This window comes from Triticum aestivum, chromosome 2B (assembly GCF_018294505.1).
Source record: "Triticum aestivum cultivar Chinese Spring chromosome 2B, IWGSC CS RefSeq v2.1, whole genome shotgun sequence".
Taxonomy (NCBI): domain Eukaryota; kingdom Viridiplantae; phylum Streptophyta; class Magnoliopsida; order Poales; family Poaceae; genus Triticum; species Triticum aestivum.
The window spans coordinates 808,455,373-808,470,345 of record NC_057798.1 but is presented as its reverse complement, the minus strand read 5'-3'; the positions used below and the strand labels follow the sequence as shown (position 1 = coordinate 808,470,345).

Here is a 14,973-nt window from a genome sequence, read left to right as displayed (position 1 = left end):
GCGTCTACTCCAGCGAACCCCGGCCATCCTCGGAATCCGTGCAAGATCTAGATCCCGCAGGTTGACCCCGTTTTTCGTCTAAGTCCCTTAATATTTTGCATTCTTGTGCCATGTTTGACATGCCATAATTTCTTGTGTGCGGCTCCGTTTTGTGCGTGTGATATATCAAAATGTTCATTGTGAGATGCTATTCATTTTGTTCCATTGTGCCATGCTTGTTTAGGTTCATCTTGATGCCCTAATCATCGTTGCAAGAGTGCTATATGATGTTAACTGCTGTCTGTTAACAGAACTTGATGATTTGTCTTTTTCATTGCATTTTGTGTGTGCATCTTATGAGCTTGATGTCTACATGAGTTTTGAGCTACATCATGCCATCTTTACAGTGGTGCAATCCATGTATTTTTTGTGAGTCATAAGTGAGTGCATCAAGCTCGTGGAGTAGGGTACTTGTTGTTGCTGTTTTGTTAGGCTGAATCTGCTATATCATGATGCTATGTAAACCTGCTGCTACAAGTCATTCTATGCATAATATGGAGATGTTCACTAAGGATGTTTTGTTATAGATGTCATGCTCTATCCATCCATGCCCCTGGTTGCATTTATAGTCTGCTGTAACTTGTTGTAATCTTGCTCTCAAAATGCTAAATAATGTTGTTGTCAGCCTATTAACATTAAGTTCAGTTTTGCTATGAGCTTTGCTAGTGATTCATTATTTTCTTAATTACCTTTTATCTATTTAATTTTCAGGGTTCTGGATTTGTAGAGTTCTTGATTAAGGAGTGCAATTTTCGTAAAACTTTTTTTGTGTCTGTTCTTGATTTCTAGGGTTATTAATTTAAGGTTGGATCGATGCATTAGTGTTTTAGGTTGGATCAATCCGCATCATTTGTAAGCTAGTCTTTTTGGTTGAGTAAGAAAGATTTCACTCTTAACTCATTGCATAGTTAAAAATATACTTACCTATCCACTTATACTTAACTTTTTTATCTAATCAATGTATGTTATTTTCTTGATACGTTATTTGATTATTTATATAGATAAACCCTTTTTGGTTTAACTAGCAGCATTAACACCTCAAAGATGCACATTTATAATAAGGTACAAATTTTTCATTCAATGAATTTATTCACCATTACCAAAACATTTGTTGTGCTACATTGGAACTGTATTTTGTTACAATGCATGGTTGTATTATTTATTTCATGGTGTTTAAGAAAAAATAACTGTTACATTTTGTTTGACAATAAAGCAAAGAGGAAACTAATACTTTCACATTATTGCACCAATTAACATATACCCTTTGACATATTGTAATGTGTTTGCGTATGTACCATTAAATATCTTTAGAACTTTGTAGAGTGATTTTAGAGTATCCTTTTTTTGCATGACGATTTTAGAGTATCTGGATGTAGCAAATAGCTTCAGATGTATGGGGTTCAAGACTGTGAAGTTTGCCTGTAACTAAAGAGATATTTCTAAAGTGCATGAAGTGCCAATCAACAGCCATCTCCTCGTTGGCTCTCGCTTTAGCATGTCGTTTTTTTTTTGGAAAAGGAGGCTTGCCCCCGGCCTCTGCATCGGAATGATGCATGCAGCCATATTATTAAAAAGTCTCGAAGTAGTACCAAGTCTTCAAGGCATTACAACTCGCAAAAAGGAGCAAAAGAAACAAAAGAAAACATAATGCGACAACCAGTATTGAGTAGAGGACTAGGACCCTAAACTCCTATCATGTTATGCGACTGCCATCCAAACGGTTGAAGATAGCCCGTGCTACCATCTCCCATTGGTTGCACCCAGTAACCATAGGCTCCCTGGAGTCCGCAGGAGTGAGTAAGGACCACGTACGGATCCATATCGTAGCTCTGAAGATGACCTGCAAGAAAGTTAACATGTGTTGTCTGTTAAAAATCATATCATTCCTGCAGTTCCATATAGCCCACATAAGTGCACATATCCCAATTCGAATACGAGCTGCAGTAATATGTTCCACCCCAGCTAACCACGTCCCAAATAACGATTCAATGCTAACTGGAGGAGCGATGCTGAAGGCTATATGAATTATTCGCCAAAGCAATTTGGCGAGACGGCAATATATGAATAGATGTTGAATTGTTTCATCATGCGATATTTCTTCTTGGCCTCATCTGACTGCCAGAAGAATCCAGATCGAAAGAAGTCTAGCCTTTTCCGTACCCCCTTGGGTATCTCAAAAAAAAAGATAACAGGAACATAGGCATACTAGTAAGTACTGAGTTAATAAGCACTAGCCTACCGCCGTACGACATTAACTTGCCCTTCCAATAGCTAAGCTTCTTTTCAATTCAATCTTCGATGCATTTCCACTCTTTATTGGAAAGCTTGCGATGGTGAATCGGTATGCCCAAGTAACTAAAAGGCAAGGAACCTACTAGCTCACATTCGAACAATTGTCTATATGTATCTTGCTCCTCCTTGGCCCGACCAAAGCAGAACAATTCACTTTTGTTAAAGTTGATTTTAAGTCCCGACAATTGTTCAAAGAGACATAAAACTAGTTTCATGTTCTGAGCTTTTGCAATGTCATGCTCCATGAAAAGAATAGTGTCATTCGCATATTGTAGAATGGAAACTCCCCCATTAACTTGATGAGGAACGAGTCCATCGACCAGGCCATTCTCCTTGGCCCTGCCAATAAGAACGGTCAACATATCCGCCACTATATTAAATAGAAGGGGAGACATTGAATCCCCTTGTGTCAAGCATTTATGAGTTTGAAAATAGTGGCCGGTATCATCATTAACCTTAATTCCGACACTATCTTTTTGGACTAGAGAACCCACTTGGTTCCGCCATGTCTCATTGAAACCTTTCATGCGCATTGCCTGTTGAACATTTTGAAGATAACCCCATCCAGTTTCTTCGAATGAATTTGATGGAGAGTTTCATGGAGAACAACTACCCCTTCTAGGATGTGTCTCCCAGGCATGAAGGCTGTCTGACTAGGTTGCACCACCGAATGGGCGATCCGTGTCAGTCATTTTGGAAGTACTCTCCAATTTGCGAAGAATTTACCTCTGCCATTGTGTGCCAACCTGAACAAAAACTAGATCATGCATGGTCTCTCCCTCCCTCCCTCCCTTCCTCTCTCTCTCTCTCTCTCTCAACTAACGGATAGGGTTTTACCCACACCACCTTCAATCTCGGCAGTCGCTGCAACATCTACCAGTGTACCAACCTGCTCACACAGTAATAGCCGACAAAAGGGAGAAATTGCAAGGAAGGAAGACATAATCGCATCACTTCCAAGCACTGCCACCTTGCCAGTGATAGCCCGTCAGATGCGCCGCCATGGCAACGTTCGCCAAAACCAGTGAGGAAGAGAAAGGTCGCGCCTCACACCACCTAGCAACGTGACAGAGCCAACGAGTAGTGCATCCAGCTAGATCCGCCTGATCCAACAAACATCAGCCCGGCGCCCGCCTACATATTCGATCCGCACATAGGATGTCGAATCCACGCATGACCACCACCGACAAGACACCCACCTCAGGCGCATTCTCATAGGTTGATGTTGGAAGACAGATGTTGCAATCTTGCAACATCAGCTGATCTAAACAAATATTCTGACGCTGTTCCAATCTCTTCTTCTTTTTATTGTTGTTGGGAATGAATCAATACAAGGACGCCCTTCCTATTAATAAAGGATTACAAAAACAAACCCTAGACCTAAACTCTCTCTCCTCTCTCTCTCTCTCTTTTTCTCTCACATAGAATACATTCTACAAAAAAACTTTCAATGCTGCTGCTGGGGTTGCCAGTGGATTGTGACAAGCAAAACCCCGAAAAGGCCCACTGGAACCAGCCAATACAAATTTTGACTCGACTGACCCGACCTCAACTTCCTATAACCTACAAGGCGCGCACCCGCACCGCCTTCTCCGACTCGACAAAAACAGAGTTCCTCCCATCGCAATTCAATTCTTACCGCGCTACACTTTGAGCAGACCTGTATAACCAGAGGACAGTATACAACACCAGCCAACCAACCAACCCAGGAATCAACCAATCAATCGCATCATCATATAGGAAACCACACAATGTGCTACACGCTGGACACCTGACCGACCCAATCTCGTGCCCTTCCCTCCTTTTCTCATGGTTCGACCCCGATGGTGGTGGTATAGCGAGAATCGGTGGCGCGGCGCCGTCAGACCCCGTATCTCGCTAATCTCTGCACCACTCCCGGTTCCAGTGTAGACATGCACTGTTCCCATCCGGCAGCTCCGAGCATCTAGAATGAAAGAAAGATCACCTTCAGCTTCTTGCATACAGCATATACACACGTGTAACGAAAAGGCCTCGCTGTTTTTTTACCTGCTTGTAGCCATTCAAAATCTGGGACACTTCATTGTGCAAACCTTCGCTTTTTATCTCCTGTTCACAGAAAGTGAGCTCAGACGCGCGATACTACTGTAGGTATACAGATGCAAGAGAAACAAAAACGACCAGCTTACATTCCAACTTGCACAGGCCTGGCATACGTGGGCTAGTGAGCTCACAGCCCCTGTTGGGTTTGCTGCCACCTAGTAGTGCACATAAAAGAGTTTTCGTTCTAAGTGACCATTCACAGAGATGAAGAGTGTAATCGCAAGCATTATGTAAACGCGGCTTCAAGCTTACCATTGCGCACAGACCATGGAATGCGTCCTCTTTCTCGAAATCATCTCTTATCCTGCACAAGAAAGATAGTTAACTCCAAGAGGAATTCCAAGAAAGCATAAAGAAAAAACATCCGCCACATCAAAAGCTACAAACAGAAAATCTTTCTTAACCCTTTAAAAATAGCATAAAAGCTACAGAAAGAAAAAAAAGGAATGCTCACATGCACAAGGCATTGCACCAGGCTTGCATGAAATGCTCCATATGAGGGGCCACAATGTCTGGGCAGACCCATGAAAGCCTCCCAAGAGTGATTGCACTATTTTCAATGAGTGACTTATTCAAGCTCTGTAAATGGCACGACAAACAACACACTTAGTTGAAATGATCAGTCGCCTAGAGAACATGATGGGGGAAAAGGCAATCACCTCTGGGGTTGTTAGAATAGGAACCAAGCATGAAACAACACTGATCACCACAGGTGAAATTTCCTTGCCAATCTGCCAAGGAATAGTCAATCAGACATGCAAGAATTTTTACAATAATACTAATGAGCACCAAGTATGCTTGACTTTAAGGCACGAAACAGAGAGCACCTGCTGCTCACAACTCTTATAAATACAGTTTTGAAATTGTTATGGGGCAAGTAGCAATACATGTAAAAGGGCTGGCACTACAAGTAGTAAACAAAGGTATATGCTGAGAAACTTTACAATAATGATGAGCACTAGTACGTTTGACTTCAAGGCACAAAACAGAGAGCACCCACTGCCCACAACTTATACTGGTAGAGTTTTGAAATTGCTATGAGGCAAGTGACAATACATGTCAAACAAATAGTAAACATAAGGTATATGCTAAAAAACTACTGAAGGGATATGCAAATAATATACTGGCCAATAATAATACGCTTGGCACAAACCTTGATTGCTAATTCTCCAATGGCCCAACAAGCATTGTTAGCAACTGACACAGCATCCTTCACAGATTGTGGAGTCTAGATCAAAGAAACAATGTGAGGAACAAATGGAGATAAAATAATGCTGGACCACAAAGAACGTAGGCACTTAGTCACTTACCAATTGCTTTGCTGCAGCAGTAAGGAATTCTTGGAGGCGTGGCTGAAGATGTATAGGGCAGACCTATAGACGAAAAGGTGTTATAGTCTCAAAATTGACATAGCGATGACAAAGATCAGTTTAGGAGCTTTGCAACCAACCCTAGAAATGTCGCCAAGAAGGGCCAGAGCACTTTGTCGAACATCAGGTGCCTCATCCACACAGCATTGCAGAAGTAGATCTCTCAAGTTGCTTTGCGCAACCTAAAACAAAGATAAAGATAGCTTGCCCAATAAGAAAGTCTTCCTGGTATGACAAAATTTACTAGCCAAACTCACTGTCAGTACTGTGTAAGGGGTATATGAGCCTTAACGAGTGTGCATTTTAGCATATTATGAAGAACATGTACTCCATGATACTAATAAATTTAACTTTCTTTTCGCCAAAAGTTGCCAGCACATGCAACCCCCTCAAATTACTGAGGTAGTTCGATGTTGAGAACTTGATGCAGGAAAAGTGAATATCATTGATGGGAGAGTTGAATTTACCAGACTTTCAATACCGCCACCAAGTCCTTCTGTAAGTCCAGACAACAGGTCCAATGCACAGACAATGAATTCCTTATCATACAACGCACCTGCTGCAGCAGGATCAACCTGCATGTAGAAAGGAGATATCCCTTAAGCAACAGAACCGGATGAGCTTGTCTCATGTATTAAACCCTATAGCAAGCTCCAGCAAAGATTGATGTCAAATTGGCAAACAGATTGATTTTTAAATTGGCATAATCCAGGGTACTTAAAAGATCAGAGTACCGGAAACCAAGCAAACAGGAGAAGAAAATCTCTATGCTTAAGACTACAAAACTTATGACTGATGTTCACAGAATGTGACTCTAATTAGGAGCAACTTCATCAAGTGTCTTCTGTACCAACAAGAATGATGAAGATAAATTATGTATGTGGTTTTCACCAATTCGTACAAATACAAGAAGGTATAGGCTGAAAATATCCTAGTTGATATCATAATATTATTATTAATTCCTCTTCCATAAATGACCAAAAAAGACACATTAAGCATTCAGTGATGAACACTGCATTATTAAGGCATCAATTAAGACAAAAAAATTTGCTTGTTAGAGCATGGGAATGTGTTTGCGCCTTTGTGGTTAGACTTGATGTACAGATCATAGTAGATATTTAAGTTAAATCTACCCTTAAAGTGGAAGGGGGGGGGGGGGGGGGGGGGATTGTAGAGACCTTTGCCAACTGCTGAGTTTGGATAAGACTGATGCACCGCACAAACACTGGCTCAGCAAACTGAGAAAATCCTGGTCCCAGTGCCTGAAAGGAAAAGGTCCATAGGAATTCCTAATGTTATTTTGAGTACAATAAGACAGGATTCAACAGAGGTTATTTAAGAGGCCACTCACCCTGTCCTGATCCACAATGTAATGCAAAGTAATTGAACTAACTAACTCAGCAAACCAATTGCTGCAGTAGGAGTTATATTGAATGAAAAAGACATGCGCAAGAAATTTACACGTTCTTGTAGTCCCTCCGTTCCTAAATATCAAGTCTTTTGAGAGATTCCAATATGGACTACATACGGAGCAAAATGAGTGAATCTACACTCTAAAATACGTCTATATACATCCGTATGTAGTCCATATTGAAATCTCCAAAAAGACTTATATTTAGGAACGGAGGGAGTAATACAGATCTTTCACATAGATACAACAAGTTCAGACTTCAAAACGAGTACAAGCTAGTCACAGATGAAAATATTAGCAATACCTGTGCGATAGATGTAAAGCATTCAAGTAGCGGAAATAGATCCTTGTCAGAGTTGGGAAGTTGCTGCCACTTCGCGATTAATGGTGGCATAAATATGTCAAGATATTTTGCCTGCATGACATCATTTAGAAGGGATTAATAATCTTGATAAGGAACTAACACCATGGAAAACTGAATGAGGAAACCATCAAAGAAGTTTATTTGATAAGTCAAAGAACAAGCAAAAGGGGAATTTATCAAATGTTGAACCTGGTTTAGCTCTGCTCCAACAGCATCAGCAAGGGTACCAAGAGCGTCATAGAGTATCCTAAGGTTCCGCCTCTGCTCAGAAGGAAAACATAGCATTAGAACTAAGAAATGATAGACCCAGGGCGGTACCTGTAACTTGCCCCGTTTCGGTATACAAGGTCAACCTCGTGTTTGAGTCTAACTACCATGAACTTGGACAGGTGGTCTTGTATACCAAAATGGAGGGAATAGCTGATTGCAAACTATGAACGTTCAAAATCTAATGAACCTGGTATTTTCCATATGCACACATAAGGTGCTGCAAAATGACTTCCAGTCGCGGTACTAGTTCTTCTGCAGCCTCCTGAAGAACAGAAACCAATATGTCATAATTAGTAATTACACACAAGATCTCAGTGCAGGAAATCAACTCAAAAATAGATAAAGAACCTCTTCAAGCGTTGCAAATGCAGAACAGGCAGCTTCCTGCACTCTTTTGTTAGTATCCAATATCCTTCTTAGCAAACCCATGAGGATCTTATCAAATTGTTCGCGACCATTTGGATGGCCAAGGCTCTGCGCCAGCAAAAAAAAAAAGAAGTGTAATAAGAAGTTAAGAGAGACAGATCTACGAACTGAGGACACATAAACAAAGAACAAAGTCCACTTCAGTAAAACATTGTCTGAAGTCCACAGTAGAACCCTTTGGGCACCTACCCCCAGAAACATTAGAGACCACTGGGTGTAAAAATTGAAGTGAGTGGTTCACCAGTACAGGCTTAAATACACAACATATTTTATACATGTACCAACGCAACCAAAAATGCTACATGTTCTAATGGCACTACATGGTAGGTAGAAAAAGTTCAAGCCTTTGCAGGAAAAGGTATACTTCCAAACAGACGATGTAGCATCAATACATATGATTATTCTGTTACCTGAACAATGAACTTGCTGTATCGGGAGAGGGTCCAGCAAGTAATACTCCGAATAAGAGGAAACTTATCATCGAGAAGTGGAATTAGGAAGGCAACCATCTGCAATGGAACAGAACATCTCAGAAAAGATACAGCAAATTGCAAGCGATGTAGAGAGATAGTTCAAGACAGGAAAAGTAATAATTGAACCGCAACTCACCAGAGTCCAAAATCTCACAGATAACACAGATCATGGAAGAATGTGAAATTTATTATGCAGGAACTATTGATGCAACTGAATGTGAGATTTATCATGCAGGAACTATTAATGCAACTGAATTTTTTAAAAGATTTTATCACATGCTGAGAAGAAAATTCTCAGATATGTTATAGAAGGTTCATGAGAGAAGCAAGTAATCAGGCTAATTAAAATGCTTCTGAAGACTAAATTCAGGAAAATTATCAGCCATGGTCATCTCAATATGATTTGATGCATGCATGTGTTCTTGCTGTTACTGAGGCTTAGTCAAGAGAGGAATTGCTTTCTTGCAACGTATATGGGGCTATGAAAGTATGAATATGTCGTTGGTTACCTGTGGAAGGTGGGGATATAACCCAGTGATGCATCCCTCTGCTATAGCACCAATCGATAAAACAGCAGCTTCCCGCTCCTTCCAGGACTCATCATCTGTCCGAGCCAAATTTTGCTGCAAAATTGCAGAAGTTGATGTATGGTTATCCAACGGGTTCAAGAGCAGCACTAAATATTGTACCAAGCACCAATTATAACAGAAAGGCCCTTGAACACACACATGGGCCAAAAAAGCCTATCATACCATGGGTGAGATTATGCAAACTTCCAGTTACTAGAGACCTACCGGCTACCGCAGTAACAGGTTTCAGGGTTTAGATTTTACACCTTTGACAACAGTGCAGCTTTAGATAATAGTAGCTTTTAAGTTATCTGTGCCACTGACTACCAGCAGCCTACTGCCTACATCAAGACAAATCATGACTGGCACACTTAAGCCGCCACTGTCCTGAATCATTTCTAAGGAGCCTGACCTACTCTACTTCTATGTGAACTCAAGGCCCATAGTAACTGTAAACTTACTATAACAGGTCCGGGGAAGTGGTCGGACCCTTCCCTGAACCCTGCGCAAACGGGAGCTACATGCACCGGGCTGCCCCTTTTTTTGAGTAATAATTCAAGGCTTCAAGTCAGTGAAGCATTGCAACCTCAACTAAGATCAACAGTTTATAAGCTTTATAGTCTCCAGAACTACGAATAGATTACCTGAATCAAAGGCATTAAAGTCGGAAGAATGTCATCCCCAAAAACATTAGAAAGCACATCCAACCCAGCAGCGCTACATTTCCGCAAGTTCCAAGCATTTACAGCATCATCATCATCCTGTCCATATGGTCATTAAGTTTTTGCAGCTTTAAATAAACAAGTAGGCAAAAAAGTAATTAGGCGGCTTAAAAAAATGTTTCCAAACTCACATCCTCTTCTCCATTTTCAGATCCATGCAATCGAGAAGCATGGAAACGGGGCTTCAAATCCTGTTACAAAATCATCTATATCTTATTTCAAGCAACAAAAAAGGGCAGAAGTCATAAAGATGTACAACTTACGATGAGGGCTATAGTAACTGTAAACTTACTGCCACCCTTCATTTCAAGACTGTTAATCTAATTTTACAGCAAGGCAAATTACAACGTGCGTGCTAAACAACCATTGCATTGTTCTTAACATGCTATTTGTAAATACTACCAAAAGTAACTAACTTCTATGTATTTCACAGTTCAAAATTACAGGACTATGTTCAATGCATTACAGCATTATACTGACCAAAAACACAAGTCTCATCCAAAATATAATTACAGATCACACATGAATAGAGCCAACCATTTAATCTAGCAGCTACCATTGAAAACATATAATTACAATTACACATGCATGGAGCCAACCATTTAATCTAGCAGCTATCACTGAAACATATAATTACAGAAAAAGAAAAGGTAACCAACCTGGTCCCTGTCCGGAAAGGATTCGTCTTCCTGAAAACACATAATATTTATCAGAGCATGCCACTATCACACAATAACCAGCTGAGACATGCAGGATATAAAGAAATTTACCACACACCTCAGCATCAGCGAGTGATTCATCATCGTCAGTGTAGACCATATTTGACACCAAAGTCTAGGAAATAAATACAAAGGGAAGATGTTAAAACTGTAGACACACCAAAGATTAAGCAGCATTAGCTTAGACAAGGCAAAGCATATACTGGTATTAAGCGTGGCAAGAACTCCCGCAGTCCTTCAGGGGGCATGCTAACATCACAATACGCTGACCTGAAAAGGTTTACTTATAGTCAGTCCTCTAATAATTCAACACAATCAGTAAGTAATGTCATCAGTGGCTCATAGTTTATTTTGAACTTGAAGGATGTCAACCGAATAAAATGTGAGAACAGATAGGCATGAGCACCAATCGGATGTAAAAAATTATAGTACGATATTTGAAATTGACATGTTAAATTTACCATGTTGACAGAACACATACCAGAATTCACAAGCCTCCAGAGCAACTTCATCATCCGAATCTTTGTTAGCTTGCAGGATCAACTCAGTAACATTTTTCAAATGTGGCTGCAGTTTTGCTATTAATTGTCAGATTCAACATAACCAACTGAGTTATCTGGCTACAAATTACTTGTGACAGCAGCAAATGTAATCTAAAGGGGTATCGAAGGAAATGATAAATTACCTCCAAAATTGATGGCCGCACTTCAACGAGCTGAACCCAGGCCGAGCAAACCTATCAAAGAAACAGGGAGAACAATCAAGACAAAAATGCAGTTGATCAACTCAACTATGCTGAGCAGTACCCATACACCCTCATTATTAGCACTTGTAGACAAGTCGGCCATGTCCAGATCTCTACCAACATAATAGGAATCTACTGAGTCATGCAATTGTTGCATTTATAGCATTTGAACCCTTATCAGTACAAGTCTACAAGATTACAAAGAAGAAGTGCATGGATGCATGTGTAAATAAATCATTAAAATGAAATACCAGTTTCCGGACGTCCGCTGAAGGATCCTTCACAAGGACGAATAAGCCCTGCAGGTACTGATCCATGGCCATATACAACGCCTGCATATAAATCGAAATGGTTAGACAAAAAAAAGCAGGATTAAATAGACAGGGAGGGAGGGGCTCATACCGATGGCATCACCACGATATACTGGTTGATACAGCCCAGTGATAGTTTTCGAAGACTTGCATGGGGGGACTGGAAAAACTGAAAAGGCAATCATATAGGCTGTGTTAGAGGAAAACCCTGTAGGCGTGTTAAACTAGAGCGTACAAACATGCGCACCAAAGGCATGCTTGGTCAAAATATACAGGCAGCAAATTCAACAATTACAGGGTGTGCAAGTGGAAGTGCAAACCCTCTAGTTTAATAGTTGATAACTATAGACGGAACACAAACCTGCAGCATCCGTGGCATGAATACATTAATTGGTCGTTCGGACAAGCCAGGAACATCAACATCAAGCTCTTCAGGAACATCTTCACATATCTGCGAACAGAAACAAAAGCAAGCTTCTGAGCATACTAATCGTGTTCAGAAGTTAACACATACGGTTTACATTGCTAGCGGGACTTCCCTAGACGTGGGCATTTGAAAAAGTCCATTCTTTTCTCAAGATGTACATTGTTTGAGAACATGTAGATTGTAGGTCAGAGTATATCTAATTCTGCGCTCCCAAAAAAGGGCAAGGTCTTTAGGTATGAAAATAACTACAAGTGCACAAAGTATTTTTTGCAAAGCACAGATCGACATGGTTTTGGACCAAAGTTTAGAGATTTCACTGAATATACCAAATGTACATGCAAATTGTTCTTCTGAAATTTTCTAAATATGTAAGTGCGCAAAAGCAACCAGGTGTGCATCCACCAATACATTTCCGACTTCCCTCAGACCATACAGCTGCAACTAGTGGTAGTTTTCTATGCACAGAACTAAAGATTAGAATCCAAACTCAAATATAGAAGGAGTGACGCATAGTACCTTGTAGATAGCATCCATAGCACCTTCCATGTGATCCAGATCATTACTGTCCAAACATTGATGTAGAGCCTGAAACAACTCGATCCATCCAGTGACTCCAACAATTTGGAAGAGTACACTGATAACAGTTCCAACTGTGGACCTAATTGCCCTGTTAGTTGCCCCTATACATGGCAACAACTCGGATTTGATGTATTGCTGAGATGATGGAGGCATGGAAACGAAAGCCGCTCGCAGATTATTTTTCAATAGAAGACCGGCAGCTTGCCGTACTTCAAAAGATTTTCCCTGATATAGGCAGAAGAGTTACCCAGATGTCAGCAAGCCCGTATACAGTAGCTGGATTAACAATCATAACCATGTCAGGAATTCAGGACCAAAATTAACTACAGATCTAGGCCAACAATCAACAGCTTACTGAAAGCTAAATCTACATGAGATGTGATCCCGTATAAAAAGGGATAAAATATTATTCAAAAAAGAAATCTAACAAAAAAGGAAACCCTGTGTTCTCGTCTTAACTTTTTTTAGAGTCTTCTCATCCTAACTTCATGCTTTCATTAAACATATAACATGCCAGAAGCTGCAAGATGTGATACAGTTAATTGTTTAACATATTTATGCCTGAATTGCTATCTGATATAAAATTTAAATTTGGCAATAGCATTACATGTGCAATGTGCCAGTTTCACAGATGGGAAAGTTACATAGAAGATCATATTCAATAAATTATTTCTTCAGTAGTACCCGAGACCACGTTATCATTGCAGACTTGTGTTCTATCAAATCCTTGAAGCGTAACTGATAGCTTCAATTCTATCTGTAGCTCTAACTAGCACGCGAGAGCGGTGTTCTAAATAGTTGTCAACCCACCTTTGAGCACGTATGGTGCTGTCCGAGCCCACCATAAGTCAAACCTCACTAACAGTACATACAGAATATAGATCAAGCAACTAAGTGGATACTCATCGAGTTTCCAGGCGTTGCTCTTCCGGAACCATGTGCCTTTCATTCAATCACTTGATTCACAAATGTAACTGACTTGATCGTTCATCCATAAATCATATGCGTTTGCGCTGGCAGGTGGTACCGACACGAAACGTAACGCCCCAGAGACTCGGTATCAGCCAAAATAACTTAATCAAGAGAGGACGCATGACACGTTTGCAGAACCCCAATCAAACCCGGCCCCCTAGCAGCAAGACAAATTGACCACCGGGCACATTTGTTCAGACCAAAGAGCGACGCCACGAAACCCTCACTGATTGGCTCCACGGATTCATCGGACACGCCCGTTGAAACCAAGCAGGCAATGCACGAACTGAAACTCCATATGAAACCGTCAAATCTATGCATCAGCCAGCCAAGCAGATGCACTCAGCATTTCGCCCCCAAAACCCCGGATGCTATTGCCATTCCGTCCGCTGTGGGTTCTCACATCGGAGCCAATCCGAGCCATATCCCACCAATCAGAATCAGACACTGCGGGGGCCCTAGCAGCGAAAGCAACGCGATATCAGATCGAAACAGGCAGCGCGCAGTCCGGAGGGCGGATTGGACTAAAACCCTAGCAAGCGCGACGGGGCAAGGGAAGCAGCCGAGCGAGCGAGCGAGGAGGACGGCGGGGGGATAAGCGGGGGCGAGGGCGCTACCTGGCCGCGGGCGAGGAGGAAGACGAGGTAGTTGTTGAAGTCGGGGAACTGGGCGTAGTGCTGCAGCTGCTGCCAGATGCGCGCCTGGTCGGAGTTGGGGGAGATGTGCGCCTCCAGGACCGCGCAGATCTCGCGCAGCCCCTCCTCCTGCGGCTGCCACAGCGCCGCCGCCCCGGTCGCCCCCGCCGCGGTCGCCATCGCCGACGGCGCGCGCCTCGCCCGGTGGACCTGCGTTGGGTGGCGGTGCTTGAGCGTCGGCGGCGGCGGCGGATGGAGGGGGACGGGGGAGGAGTGAATCGGCGGCGGCGGTGGCGGCGGCGGCGGGAGGCGGAGGGGAATCGATCGTCCAACCACAGCGGGCCAAGTAGTAGTAGTCTGGAGAGGGAGCAGCAGGGGAAGGAAGGGGGAGGAGGAGGAGGCGCTGGGAAGTTTATAGATAGGGTCTTTGCTTCTTTTGATTTTGCTATTTCCTTCTTTGCCCTTCTTGTGATTGTTTGGGCTTTTTTGGAGGGGGCTGGGTGCAAATGTGTGTGTGTGCCATCATCATTGTGGCAAATTAAGGTTCTAGTGTCTTCATTCAAAAGC

At 42.0% G+C, this 14,973-nt stretch overlaps 1 protein-coding gene across 1 annotated transcript; it reads right to left on the bottom strand.

The window, feature by feature from the left end:
• Positions 1–3,609: 3,609 nt before the first annotated feature.
• LOC123047598 (transportin-1) lies at positions 3,610–14,759 on the bottom strand. The gene is made up of 29 exons (XM_044471189.1): positions 14,389–14,759; positions 12,737–13,024; positions 12,155–12,244; positions 11,885–11,962; positions 11,734–11,814; positions 11,423–11,473; positions 11,219–11,304; positions 10,941–11,007; positions 10,796–10,852; positions 10,678–10,707; positions 10,150–10,209; positions 9,941–10,057; positions 9,237–9,350; positions 8,665–8,763; positions 8,177–8,302; positions 8,016–8,090; positions 7,748–7,819; positions 7,499–7,609; positions 6,962–7,045; positions 6,251–6,358; positions 5,864–5,965; positions 5,724–5,786; positions 5,567–5,641; positions 5,073–5,144; positions 4,868–4,992; positions 4,666–4,717; positions 4,500–4,568; positions 4,360–4,419; positions 3,610–4,276 (listed from the first exon to the last, which is right to left on the bottom strand). The coding sequence occupies exons 1-29, from the start codon at positions 14,584–14,586 to the stop codon at positions 4,193–4,195; spliced, it is 2,694 nt and encodes an 897-aa protein (XP_044327124.1). The 5' UTR covers positions 14,587–14,759; the 3' UTR covers positions 3,610–4,192.
• Positions 14,760–14,973: the final 214 nt, after the last annotated feature.